The 14,396-nt window shown below is 37.4% G+C and overlaps 1 protein-coding gene and 1 pseudogene across 2 annotated transcripts; both read left to right on the forward strand.

The window, feature by feature from the left end:
- Window positions 1-3,687, forward strand: LOC137747654 (toMV resistance protein Tm-1(GCR237)-like; annotated as a pseudogene). Its single transcript, XR_015957104.1, has 7 exons — window positions 1-266; window positions 339-1,041; window positions 1,514-1,719; window positions 1,809-2,022; window positions 2,117-2,335; window positions 2,675-2,903; window positions 3,122-3,687. The product of XR_015957104.1 is annotated as a toMV resistance protein Tm-1(GCR237)-like (transcript).
- A 6,433-nt stretch (window positions 3,688-10,120) lies between these two features.
- Window positions 10,121-13,078, forward strand: LOC148698717 (cytochrome P450 711A1-like). Its single transcript, XM_088686623.1, has 5 exons — window positions 10,121-10,490; window positions 10,797-10,949; window positions 11,301-12,093; window positions 12,198-12,293; window positions 12,368-13,078. The coding sequence occupies exons 1-5, from the start codon at window positions 10,261-10,263 to the stop codon at window positions 12,692-12,694; spliced, it is 1,599 nt and encodes a 532-aa protein (XP_088542749.1). The 5' UTR covers window positions 10,121-10,260; the 3' UTR covers window positions 12,695-13,078.
- The last annotated feature ends 1,318 nt before the right edge of the window (window positions 13,079-14,396 follow it).

Raw genomic sequence — 14,396 nt, forward strand, 5'->3', positions numbered from 1 at the left:
GTACCAACCACCGCGGAACGCGCGACATTTTGGCTCAGTCGTTTCTTCCAGAAACCGTGTCTGTGAGCTCCGATCAAGTAAGACTGAGTTCCCACTCGGTCATCCTCAACCCAGTTCCATAACTCGGACACTTCGAAACGCCGGCCAATAAAATCCCCCGGGTTTTCTGTTTCGGAACCGCCGATACGAAGCTCGACGAGCTCCGATTCCTCGCCGAGTCGGTCCGATCCCATCTCGATTCTTTCTCCGCAGCTTCGTCACTCAAGGTATATCCTTCTCTTTCTTTCTAGTTTTTGATAATCCGATTCTGATTCGCAATGTCGATACCGAAACTACAGGTCAAAGTCTCGGTGTGGACGTATCGGCGAGTCGGACCGAGACCGATACAAATCCAACCGATTTCGAATTCGTTTCGATAAAGGAGATTCTCTGTCACTATTCTGAAGCAGCAGCCGATCAGCTTCCGGTGGACAGAGGCGAAGCCGTAGCTGTAATGAGCAAAGCGCTCGAGAACTTCCTAACCAAAGACCAAAAGGACGGCGTTTTAGGCGGAGCTGTTGGTCTTGGAGGCAGCGAAGCACGGCACTGATATCCTCCGCCCTAAGATCTCTCCAATCGGAGTGCCGAAACTGATCGTATTGACCGTCGCAAGCGGGCGGACGGATCACTATGTAGGGACTTCGGACCTGGTGTTTTACCCATCGATAGTTGATGTGTGCGGCATTAATAGCTGAGCAGGGCCGTATTGAGCAATGCTGCTGCTGCGTTTTGTGGGATGGTGGTTGGGAGAGTTGGGAGGGGCGGAGATTTGGGATGGTGGCTGTGGCGGAGATTTGGGATGGTGGTTGGGAGAGTTGGGATGGTGGCTGTGGCGGGGTGGAGAAATCAACGGTGGGGCTGACCATGTTCGGGGTGACGACTCGGTGTGTGAATGGGGTGAAAGAGAGATTGGAGAAAGAAGGGTATGGAACATTGGTTTTTCATGCCACTGGGGTTGGAGGGAGAGCCATGGAGTCTCTGGTTAGAGATGGGTTCATAAAGGTAAGGTCTTTTTGTTGGAAATATATTCATTTGTATGTTTTGGTATGTTAAATTTGAAAATTTGAAAATTTGAAAATTTGTTTGAGTAGAATTACTGGAATGGACATATAAAAATGTGAACTTAGTAAAGCTTTTGTTAAAGAGAACAGTTTACAGAACGAGGGAAGTTTTGATTGTTTGATTGTTGAAGCTCGAGATATGCCTTGTTTCGCTTAGTTTTAATGTAAATTCTTGAAAAGATGTAGGTATTTTAGAACTCATTGCGAAGCCTAGCCCACTCTTACTTATTAATATATATAATTTCATTTCATTTAACTGTCGACAGGTACATGCATTGTTTGGTTCCCGTCGCAGTTTGCTATGTGCCAAATTCAAACCCTTATGTAATTTCATTTCATTTAACTTTAGTATTGAGTTGGTCTTTTTGCGTAATTTTTGTTTCTTCGGAACGTTTCCTTGTTGTTTTACTTAGGGTGTTTTGGATATCACAACAACAGAGGTTGCAGACAATGTGGTTTGGGGTGTCATGGCTTGCGATGCTTCCCACTTTGATGCCATCATAGAGAAAAGGATTCCTTTAGTACTAAGGGTTGGAGCTTTGGATATGGTAAACTTTGGAGCTAAGGATACCATACCATCCAATTTCAACACAGAAAGATTCATGAACTTAACAAGTAGGTAATCTCTGATTAGTCTCTAAACATAATATAACTCTAAAAGGATTGTCTGTGTGCGGATAACTCGGAAAAATACTCATCATTTTTCAGGTTTCACTCATGAGAACCACTGTAGTCGAGAACAAGAAATTTGCTGGCTTTATAGCAGATAAGTTGAACAAATATCATCAAAGGTTGTTGTTTGCCTACCACAAAAGGGTATCTCTGCTTTGGATGTACCAGGGCTGCCTTTTCATGATCCAGAGGCCACTGCTTCTCTAACTACGAACTACAGAGGCTGATCCAAACAAATGAAGATCGGAAGGTACAATTATTTCCCATTGAATGGTGCCTTTTTTAGTTTCTTTGGTTTCATGTGCGGACCAACATTACTATTGAAAATGGTGCATTTTTAATAGGTAATGGTGTTCCCTCGTCATAAAAATCACCCTGAGTTTGTAAATGCATTGGTGGACTTGTTTTTAGAGATTAGTACAAAGAGTTATATTCAGTGTACTCCGAAAGTTTCTACTCCTGAATCGAATCAACAAGTTCATGAAAGTTCTGTTTCCAAGATATACTTGTCAAGCTCTGAGACTGTTCCACGTAACCTGAGCGACTTCCCAATGCAAGACCAGGTTATAGTTTGAACTGCATTCATTTTCTTTGTGACATTACATATCATTGGGATGTTTAAGTAAATTCAGAAACGTATTGATATCCCCCAGAGTGCATGTGTTGTATTATATGGTGTCAGGTACATAGACATACTAAATCCCTATTATGTTGATTCCACAACAGAAATGCAATTACGTTGGATGGTTTAGGGAAGGGATGATAGTATGTAGTGATTGAAAATTACAGCAACTTTGCTCGATGAATAGATTAGAGCTGCAGATTTTGTTTTATGTCATCATTGGAGTTGGATCTAACCAGTAACCTGTTACTTCTGTGACGGAAACTTTGCAAGGAACTAGAGTGGTATTGCAGCAACTCAAAGATCAAATAAACAGAGGAATTCCAATTATAGGGGCAGGTGCAGGGACAAGCATGTCTGCAAAGTTTGAAGAAGCTGGTGGTGTTGATCTGATGGTGGTTTACAATTCAGGGCGCTTTTGCATGGCAGGAAGACGTTCATTGGCAGGCTTATTACCTTTTGCTGATGCAAATGCTGTAGTACTTGACATGGCCAATGAAGTTTTGCCAGTAAGTTTCAACCCTTTCGTAATCCGTATGCTGGAAGATCGTTGTAGTATAATCCGAAATAGTCAAGTATTCAAATTCTTAGTTAGGCAGTGAAACTAAAATGTAATACTGAAGGTGTGACAAGTCAATTTAGTAATGCAATACCTTACCCGTTCGGGCCATTCCTATGTCTCTTTCAGAATCACTCTTTGCTGATGTGGAGCTGATGATGATGATAGGTGGCTTGCTGGGGTATGTGGCACCGATCCTTTTGGCCGTATGGATTTCTTCCTAAGGCAGGTGGGATCGATTGGATTCTCTGGTGTCCAAAATTTTCCAACAGTTGGACTGTATGATGATAATTTTAGACAAAATCTTGAAGAAACTGGAATGGGATACCGGTAGGTTTTAAACCGAGATTTTTAAATGATTAATATTATCATTATGCATTCTGCGCATATGAAATTTTCTTAATGTACTGATCAGATTGGAGGTTGAGATGATTGGAAAAGCACATAAGATGGGGCTCTTTACAACCCCATAGGCTTTCAATCAAGATGAAGCTTTTAAAGTTCAGGTCCCTAAGAAACAGGGGGGTTCCTTTCGATCCAACGGCTACAAACAGGGGAGTCCCTTTTAAAGTTATAATAATTGTAGCCGTTGGACCGAAATTCAACGGCCCGTGTTTGTTGCTCAGCCGGATCCCGAGGGTTTGCCTTGGAGAGGATCCAATTCCGTTTCTTGGTACCATTTGTAAAATTATATGATCTGATCAATAGTAACATTTATGTGGCAAGATTTCGTACTTATTTTGCCAAATGACATGCTTACCGACGTCTTTTTTTTTTTTATATTATTTGTCACAGAAAAAGAAATGCTTCATTAACAGAGGAAACTAGCGGAACAAGCCGCAGTAGTGCGAGACTAAACCCACAAAATAGCAACAGTAGGTGCTACAAAACACAGGACCATCACAAATGAGACCCAAACATAATGCCCCAGTAAAACAGAAATCTTAGCCCTAAGACATAAGCATAATATTTTCTTGCATACCGGAGCAGCCTCCGCTGCGGGCGCTAATCATGGGGTAATCACTATCCACACAATTGGCAAGATGCCGGATTATTGAACCGTAACTTTTCAGGCATACCAGGTTCTACTCTCTTACAAGGCCTTCAAGGTAATGAGCAAACCACTTCTTAACCTTGGAATGTGACATCTTTTCCAGGCTAGGATCCCAATCATGAATTGTCCAGCTACACAATCAGGGGAAAGAGTTCATCAATATAAGATACCCACACTCCACAATGCGTAGGCAAATTTTACGTTTGCTCAAATGCGAGTCCCAAAACAAACGGCAATAAATTGCACATACACGCGTGGATGATTAGCCATAACATAGCTCTTACAAGATAAAAAGAATCAAATGATAGGCACTGCAAACTCTCACTCATCTGTATCTAATTACTACAGGGTGTAAACAGATCGTGATTGTCGCCTGGGCCATATTGATTCCTAAGCATGACCTTGGTCCTGACCCAAATGGTAAATAGCTATATGGCTTTGGCATTTCCCGGAGAAAACTGACACAAACGATCTGTAGTGCATCAGTCAGTGTCAATACCTTGATAGTAATGAAGAATAAAGTGTTTGTGGGTATGGGTTAGGCTAGTTGGCGGTGAAGGTGATCTTGCCCCGTTACAACCATGTTTAAATCCCTCTCTGTAGATTTGAGGGTTGTTGACCTTGAAAACTACCTAGTCTATGTGGCATGCATGCCTAGTAATTAATGAGCTAACTATGTCGTTCGATTGAATGCAGGGTGTGCCAACTCGTCATCCAAGCTCGGCTAGGGAGTAAAATGAATGTTGATGTGGCGTTGGGTGTGCTGCTGACTTCTTGATCTCGCAATTGCGGGCGAGGAAGGAACATGTCTCGGTCTTCGGGTTCTAGAGACAAGGCTACTAATTCTGCGAAGTTCAATATCAAATTCGGCTTTCAATGTGCCAAATGTAGTAACCTGATAACACCTCATTTCACCGAGAAGGCTAATAAGATGACCTCTTCCAACAAGGACTCAGAAATACTTGTTGACCGAGACTTGGATAAATAACCAGTCGGTCTTGAAGTAGTGCTGTTTATCCAAACTGCTAGTGCTATTTATCCAAACTGAAGATGTTGCCGGTTGCCTTTACAGTTCTGTTTATTGTAAAGTGAGAGTTTGCACAGGACAGGTGTGTGTTGATTTTGGAGAGGACCTAAAATGTTGCCAGCGGCTCTGTATTTATAGTGGTTGTATTCTTGTTAAGCCACACTGACTATTTTCAAATGTAAACTCCTTGGATGACGATCTGTTTTCCAACCAAAACTCCATTCCCCGAGTTGTATGCACAGATGCATCCATGCAAAAGAATTGCATTTCAATTACAATTCTTCCCCCATCCTATCCCTAAACAATTCTAACTCTTAAACCTGATAACCGTGAATAACTGCCCGAATGAATTGGATTTGGGTATGAACATTCGGGTATATTTTGAATATGGGGAAAAATCGTGAATATTATTCGGTTATGATTTTGGATATGGTTATAGGGGTCTCCAATCCGTATCCATCTCCGAATTCGAACTAAATAATATATAATATTAATAATATATATATATATATATATTCATTATTTACCGAATTCATTATCTTGAAAATACACAAGTTGTATTGTGTGAGTTGCATTTTGCGGGAACTTCAAAAGTTTTAAATCAAAATCAATGAGAATCCAATGGTACTTATAGGAGACGTTAAAGATTAGTCAACATATAATCCACAAGATCCATTCATTGCTAGACATCAAATATTTAATAACGAAATTAATATTTACTAACTTATAATGCGTCAACTAGATGAATATGTTTTTTGTATTGACGAAGATGGATATAACCGTTAACCAATAGGGAATCCGTTACTCGGTGGGTATAGTTATAGATAATACCAGACGGTTAATTTATAGTTATAAATATAATTAATTTTTGTGGTTATAAAGATGAATAAAATATTTCTGTCACAAAACTAAACCGTTGTCATCTCCACCTATTATCTGGTTGCTCATCTCCTTTTCAACCAATGCATACATCTTTATCCTATGCATGCACGAAGCCACATAATACTTCATGACGAGGCCGCGTGCTTGGTGAGGCGTATTCCTTTCTTGAATGGGCCTCTAGGTTGATAACAAGGAGCCACGTGGGCTTGTCTCTGCCTCAAATGTTGCATGCATACCTATCTCCATGCAATCTTCATCAATTCAAATGGAAAATCACAAACCAACCCAATTCGATTGTAAATCCATCCAATCATCACGGGCTGCATGCTTCTCAAATCAGATATGATTAGTTCAATTCCTTATCCAAGCAAACTAGAATGACTTTGTAGACTTTCACAACTCTAGCAGCATGTTAATCCCATTTAGTCCATCGCGATCTCCATAAACTCAAAAGATATTTCTCAAGATAATTACTCCGATTAAAACTAAAAGTAATATCAAGAAAAATCTCCTTAGTTTCGGAGTCATCCAACGACTTCAATGCAACGGACCGATGGTTGAAAATCGGGTCCAAACAAAAATATAGAATTCCGTGTAAAAAAAGAGTTTAATACGAATGGTTTGATCGGTCAAATGATGATTTTACTTTGCGGTCCAGGTTAGTTTGGCTAGGAAACTTTTATTTATTAATTAGTTTTCTAGATTTGTTCGAACACCTAAATTAGTTAAAGAATTTAATTTCTGAACTATTTATATTTTAGCAGAGTCTTTTCTAGGTTCTCACGTGATATATTGGAGAACGCAACTTTTGGCTGGGGAGCTCGGTTTTGGATGGAGATGATAAAACTGTTAAACTCGATAATTGTAGATAACTATCCGAATGAATTGGATTTGAGTGTGAAAATTTGGATATATTTTGGGTATGGGGAAAAACCGTGAATATTATTCGGTTATGGTTTTGAATATGGTTATATGGATCCCCAATCCATATCCATACTCCAATCCAAACCAAATAATATATAATATAATTATATGTATATATATATATATATGTATGTATGTATCTTCATTATTCATCGAATCCATTACCTTGAATAAAAATTGCATTGTGTGAGTTGCATTTTGTGGGAAAGTTCAAAAGTTTTGATATGAATCAAAATCTATGAGAATTTAATAGTATTTGTGCGAGATATCAAAGATCAACCAACATTATCAATGTTTACCTTTAATTTTTATGTTCCACAAGATCCATTAATTAAATCATTTTATACATCAAATATTTAATGACGAAATTAATATGTACTAAATTATCATGCGTCAATTGGGCGAATATATTTTTTGTATTAACGAAGATGGATATAACCGTTAACCGATGAGAAATCCATTATCCGGTGGGTATGATTATAGATAATACCCAACGGTTAATTTTCAGTTATGGATATGGTTAATTTTCGTGGTTATCGGGATGGATATAACATTTCCGTCCCCAAACCGATCCGTTGCCATCCCTATTTTTGGACGAATTTGCAAGTTAATCTGCGAGGATGTTTTATTTTACTTTGGTTTTAACAATATATATATATATATATATATTAATTATGAATATGCATAATTAATTTCGTTTATTTGACTGAGTTCACAAACCTTAGCGTGAATATGTAGTTTCGTTTCAATTGCTTATGATGTTATGCATGCTTTCTTTGAATTGTTAATAACTGTTTAAACTATCTATATGTCTTGATGATTGGTCACCATTAGGATATATAGACAAGTAATTTAATGCAATTTATGTTAGAATATCATGTTGAAATTGAGTAGGGTTTCTTGTGATTGATAATTTAATTTCACTTAAGACGAATGTCATGCTCTTAAAGGTTGCATGGTTTTTAAAAAAGTTTTCACAAAACTTAATGAGTCTTGCACATTCATATTTTTTATCTGAATATCATGGACAAGTTCCATGTTAGATATATATTATAGCTTGAATATCATAAGTAAAATATGCATTAGAAAAACTTAACTTCAAAGCATGTATGTGTATCAACTCATAAGTAATTGATAGTACTATTTAGGATTGTTTATGGTGATGCTAAACCCTAGTGCCTTTTTACAATTGAATTTCCAAAACTATTTGCTTTTCTTGCTGCAATCATTGTCAGTTACTCTTATTTTTTGTTTTATTACTCAAATTCACAATTTCAAATCTTTTCTAAATTTTGTGTTAAATAGTTAAATAATAATAGATTTTTAATAAAGCTATTCATATCAATTCTAGTGGAAAACGACCTTACTTGAAATATATTTACTACAATTACTTTGTTATCTTATAAATGTTTTTTTAAATGTTTTTAATTCTATTTTTGTATGTGGTACAAATCCTATCACAAAGAAAAATAACGTGTTCGGATAGAGAGACGGGTACGTACATCAAATCTACATGGGTTGAACTTCGTCGGGTCTGCAAACAGATCTGGATTCATGTGTATGCGAGTCACGTCAGCATTCATCCCCCACCCTTTCTTTATTTCAAAGCCTGCAATTGCATTGTGATAATAGCTTTCATTAAGAGAAATATTGAAAGAAAAATCTATCTATCCTCTCCGAGCTTCTCTATGAGACGGGAAACACTTCCGCTGCAGTGCTAGCTGTGGTAATTCATGGCTTCGGACATCTATAAATAGATAAAATATTTGTATGCGCCGGTTATATATAACTTTTTTTTAAGTTATGTTCATTATAAATTGCCTTCTATAGAGCAGTCACCGGTTGCGACCCAAAGAACCCACAAAATAACATTTGCCAACCTCAATGTCTCTCTTTCATAACCTGGAGAAAAAAACAAATGGAGCAGTAAAAATGTCAACGTGTTTGTATGCAAGAAATCGCCACTATCAGTTTAATACTGGTGGAAGGTTGCATTATCAGATATCTCTTTTCTATGTCGAATATAACTATCGAAATTAGCTAGGATGCATGTGATGCTAACCTTCGCGCAGTAGGGCATGTTTTTAATATCTTCATGTGTAGCTCGCTAATTACCAATTAGAATTAAACCTTGGGCATCTCCTAACCTCCACTTATGCTAAGTAGAATATATATATATTTTTTAATGTTATAGCATCTCCAATCTATGGCGATAAGGACCATATACTTATGTAAGAGTTCATCGACGATACTTTTGAAGAGTAGCAAATATTAAGCAAGCATAGCTCTTTGAGTAATCACCATCGACCCTTTTCATGGTTTTGGTCATGCGTATGGCCATTATTAAGTTACTGATTCTACGCATCTTGGCAGGTTTAGACAGCCACTAATGATTGTAGGCTTTTATATAGTATTTGTTTTGATCACATTGGTAGTAAAAAGACAGTATTAAATTAATGTATACATGGTTAGGTTCAACACTCATACGTAAAAATGAATGAATGGATAAATATTAAGTAAGACATATTTAATTAGGTTGAAAATGGTGTAACCTTTCAATTTTTTTATGTATATTTTATTGAAGAAAGTTCTAGTACATAAATCTATCATCAGTGGTGGGTAAAGAAATTGAATCTTGAGAGTTTTAGTGTGAAAGTACAAGTTTTTTTAGACATAAACATAATGCAAAGTGCGCAAAATAATTTCAATTTATTTGCTGAGGCATTTCGTCAAACACTTAGTGAGTTTGTTTTCATTAGCCAAACCATGTTGCACGCATGCAACAAATATCGACATATGTCAAGCAATTTCATGTGTGATATTGAGAGAATTTGTCGAATGTTGTGGACGCAACTTGTTGAGATATGCTTAGCAGACATTACGTTAAACATTTGGTGGGCACAAAGACATTCATACCAAACATTCGGAAGGTCCATAGAAGACCTTCACATGTATATTTTCGGATTCCAGTTGATCCTGGGGCCACCTTAATCTCTATGTACATACGCCCATGTTTATCATGCACATATATCATGTACGAATGATTGGTAATTTTCACTTGATTTGTGAAGACAAATTTAGATAGTATTCCAACATTTCTTGTGGCATCCTAAAATAAGAGATTCACATCTACAAAAAGACAAATGAAATAAAATACAAAACGAGGAAGGAAACATTAACCACAAAAGACCAAATGTTTGTGCAATAAATTAAACATTGGGGTTATGTGGAATAAGTCCAAACTCGTACTTATGCCAAGTAGAATATTTTCTTAAATGTTATAGCATCTTCAATCTGTAGCGACAAGGACCATATACTTCTATAAGAGTTCATCAAAGAATCTTTTGAAGAGTAGCAAATACTAAGCAACCATAGCGCTTTGAGTAATCAGGATTTAGAAACTGATAGGCAGCAACAAGCATGGAACTGCAGTTATTGTTCACCAATGGTTTTCTGGTATCACCATCGACCCTTTTCACCGCGTTGGCAATGTTTGCAGGAGTTTTGAGTTACTTGTATGGGCCGTACTGGAGGGTGAGAAGGGTACCTGGCCCTCCAGTTATCCCCTTGCTAGGACACCTTCCCTTGCTGGCAAGGTATGGTCCTGATGTATTCTCAGTTCTTGCCAAACAATATGGCCCTATTTTCAGGTTAGTATGTATACATGTGTATGTAAATTTCATATATATGTAGCAGATTTGAATTTGTAATCTCCTTTGCGACAAAAAATTACGTATTCTTTTCTACAATTTTTTCCCAAAGAAATTTCATAAAATCGTATACGTTATATGATAGAAATGTATGGGGCGACTGGATAATGGTTGGTAAACATATGACCTCGTAATAAATAGTATATTTTAGTCATGTCACTTTAGTTCTGAATTTGTTAAAACTGGTCGCGCATGCGTATGGCCATAGCATAGCTATTAAGTTTTTGATTCTACACATCTTGGCAGGTTTCATATGGGTAGACAGCCACTAATAATTGTAGCAGATGCAGAGCTTTGTAGAGAAGTAGGAATAAAAAAATTCAAAGATATCAACAACAGAAGCATTCCGTCTCCCATCGCAGCTTCCCCACTCCATCAGAAGGGTCTCTTCTTCACCAGGTATTTGTTGTACGGGCTACCATTCAGTTCATAGATTCTATGGTCAGTTCATAGATTCAGGTATTTGTTCAACGACAGTGGTTATGAAACTTGTACTCCTATTTAACTTTGATCCTTCCATTCAGTTCATAGATTCTATGGTCAATTAAATTGCGTTATATGATCCCAAAACATACGAGAAAAACTGACAGGTGGGCTAAAGTGCGATACATGATGCAATTAGATATGACCATAGAATTTAAAAATTGTATTGAAAGGAGCAAAGTGAAATATAGTTTAGAATATCTATAAGTTACAGTAGTCATCAAATTTATTGAATGATCTGATGGAATTCAAGCGTATATCCTGCAGGGATGCAAGATGGTCAACGATGCGAAACACTATATTATCGTTGTATCAGCCATCACACCTGGCCAGCCTTGTGCCCACAATGCAGTCATTCATCGAGTCTGCAACTCAAAAGCTCGACTCCTCCAAAAAAGCAGAAGATATTACCTTTTCTAACCTCTCCCTCAGGTTGGCCACTGATGTAATAGGACAGGCTGCATTTGGAGTCAACTTTGGCCTCTCTAAACCGGAATCCATCAACGAATCAATCGACAAGATTGACAGCAAAGACAACAACGATGATGACCAAGTCTCAGATTTTATTAACCAACACATCTATTCCACTACTCAGCTTAAGATGGACTTATCCGGTTCCTTCTCAATCATACTGGGATTACTTGCCCCTATTCTCCAGGAGCCATTTAGGCAGGTCTTGAAAAGAATTCCTGGGACAATGGACTGGAAAGTTGAGCGTAGAAACTGGAAGTTGAGTGGCCGGCTTGATGAGATTGTGGTGAAAAGAATGAAAGACAGTGGACGCGGTTCAAAGGACTTCTTGTCACTCATAATGAATGCAAGGGAATCGGAAACTGTTGCAAAGAATGTCTTCACTCAAGACTACATTAGTGCGGTTACTTATGAGCATCTCCTAGCTGGATCAGCCACTACATCATTCACATTGTCTTCAATTGTCTACTCGGTAGCCGGACACCCAGAAGTCGAAAGGAAGTTGCTGGCAGAAATTGATGGATTTGGACCTCTTGATCAGATGCCAACTGCTCATGATCTTCAACACAAATTTCCTTACATTGAACAGGCATGTCTTCCGAATTTCATATAAATTTAGACTTTCGTAAAATCTTTGAAATTCCAAGGGCTTTATTTACTTGATAAGCCTTCCTAGTGATTTTTCAAATGCAGGTTATTAAAGAGGCAATGAGGTTTTACCTGGTTTCACCATTGGTTGCAAGAGAAACATCTAGAGAAGTCGAAATAGGAGGCTATCTTCTACCAGAGGTATTGTTCTACTTTTCCTATGTGAAGTGGAAATGAGTGCAAACTTTATGGGACTAATTTTTTTCGAGGAGCAGGGGACTTGGGTGTGGCTAGCACTCGGAGTTTTAGCGAAAGATCCAAACAACTTTCCGGAACCAGACACGTTCAGGCCAGAGAGATTTGATCCAGATTGCAACGAAGAGAAACAAAGGCATCCTTATGCTTTTGTACCGTTTGGAATCGGGCCTCGAGCATGCATTGGCCAGAATTTTTCACTACAAGAATTAAAACTCTCGCTGATTCTTTTATACCGGAAGTATGTATTCCGACACTCTCCCAACATGGAAAAGCCTCTGGCGCTTGAGTACGGCATTGTTCTTAATTTCAAGAATGGTGTCAAGGTTAGAGTCGTAAAGCGATGATCATGCACTGATTAGTAATCAACATGCCTCATCAATCTTTTATCCTTTGTTTTACTTAGCCCTGGCTGGCTGCCGAACGGGTTCAGTTGTGTACGGTTGAGAGTCGAGACCATGCCAAACGTTTGTGCTAGGAATCGGTTCTGGTTTGCCGAACATTTCGCGAAACCAAAATTTCTCAAAACGTAGTCACTAGCAAATCTTGGAAGATATGCCATTACTCTATTTAGATGTCGCAAGACGACGTTTTCGTCTTTCATTCTTCAAAATTTGTATCAGTGTGTCAATGAACGTGGAAGTGGATGGAGTATGGTTGAACATCAACTTCATCCTTCTATCAACTTCCATTAAATTTTAGGGAGTTTTAATAAAAAGGACATCTTCAAACTTTTTAGTACAAAAAATTATCTAATAACTTTATTTAATGAAAATAGCTTAAATTTTGAGGAGTATTCAGAGATCATCAAGGCTCTTGGATTGGGGTCTCTTGGATTGTGAGTTTTTCAGCTAATATGGGAGTAGGAGAAGTCCTTGAAGTTGAACTGTGGGGTCTCTTTCTAGGTTTGAAAATAGCTTTGGATAAGGGTACTAGGAGAATACTTGTGGAAATTGACTCTACTGTTTTAGTGTAACCAGGCATGAGTTGCATCCCTTGGCTTATTTGTTATATGGCTATAATGACTTGATTACTCAATTTGATCAATGTGATTTAATGGAAAACTAATGAAAATGGCTTGAAAACTTTGAGTTTTAACGATAAGGACAAAATAAAGGGTAAAGTGAATAGTACCAGGATTGGCTTTTTAGTGTAAAAATATGATTTTTCGTTAAAGTGTACTATACCGGGAGTTTTTCATTAAAGTTCTCGTGATTTAAGTCATATTTATAGGGAAATTAATATGGTGATTGATGGTTGACAAAGTTGAGTTTTTCTTTGGACTTGGGCTATGTTATGTTGGATGACCCTCCTCCTTCAATCATTGGCTTACTTCTAGATGATATTTCTGCGGTAGCTAGGACTTGGGTTATTTGTGTAAGCCTTTTGGGCTGATGTTCTTCTTTATTTAGCATTTTTGCTTGGGCTTTGGGCCCCTTTGTAACATAAAAAAAAAAAAAAATAAAAAAAAAAAAAAAACCCTTTAATTTTAATAATTTTTTTTTAATATAATAAAAAATTAATTAAAAAAATGATTCGTACACTCTCTCCCCTTCCCTTACTATTTCTTAAAATGAACATCGACTAATTTTTAAATTGACTATTTTTGAAACTGAATACGGGTACTACCGTTATTCCTTAAACTGAACACTGGTGCTATCACTATTTCTTAAAATGAATACTGACTACTTTTTCAATTAATTATTTATGGAACTGAATACAGGTATGATGCTATTTTTTAAACTAACTATTTATGAAACTGAAGGTAGACCTTGAACGTGCTTTTGATTGGTTTTTTTTTTTTTCCTTTTCTTTCTTTAGTCCTTATTATTAAATAAAGTTGTTAAATGAAGTTTTTTTTATTAGTTTTTTTTTTTTTATTAATTTTATTTTATAATGCTGATGTGACATGTATGCATGTGGAGCCTGCAAACAAATATTGTAGCACTACGTGGTTTATTACCCACATGTTCAGCCCCAGTCAATTGAACTTTTAATTTGATGTTTAGTCTCCAATGAACGGCCGTCTGAGCACATTTTGTTGCATTT

Source organism: Pyrus communis, chromosome 2 (genome assembly GCF_041283825.1).
Source record: "Pyrus communis isolate YQ-2024b chromosome 2, ASM4128382v1, whole genome shotgun sequence".
Lineage (NCBI taxonomy): Eukaryota > Viridiplantae > Streptophyta > Magnoliopsida > Rosales > Rosaceae > Pyrus > Pyrus communis.

Excerpts from the sequence above, each read along its gene's own strand:
- LOC148698717 (XM_088686623.1), top strand. The coding sequence starts at position 10,261 with ATGGAACTGCAGTTATTGTTCACCAATGGTTTTCTGGTATCACCATCG. Across the intron at positions 10,950-11,300 it reads AAGGGTCTCTTCTTCACCAG|GGATGCAAGATGGTCAACGA; the intron begins GTATTTGTTGTA and ends TATATCCTGCAG. Across the intron at positions 12,094-12,197 it reads AATTTCCTTACATTGAACAG|GTTATTAAAGAGGCAATGAG; the intron begins GCATGTCTTCCG and ends TTTCAAATGCAG.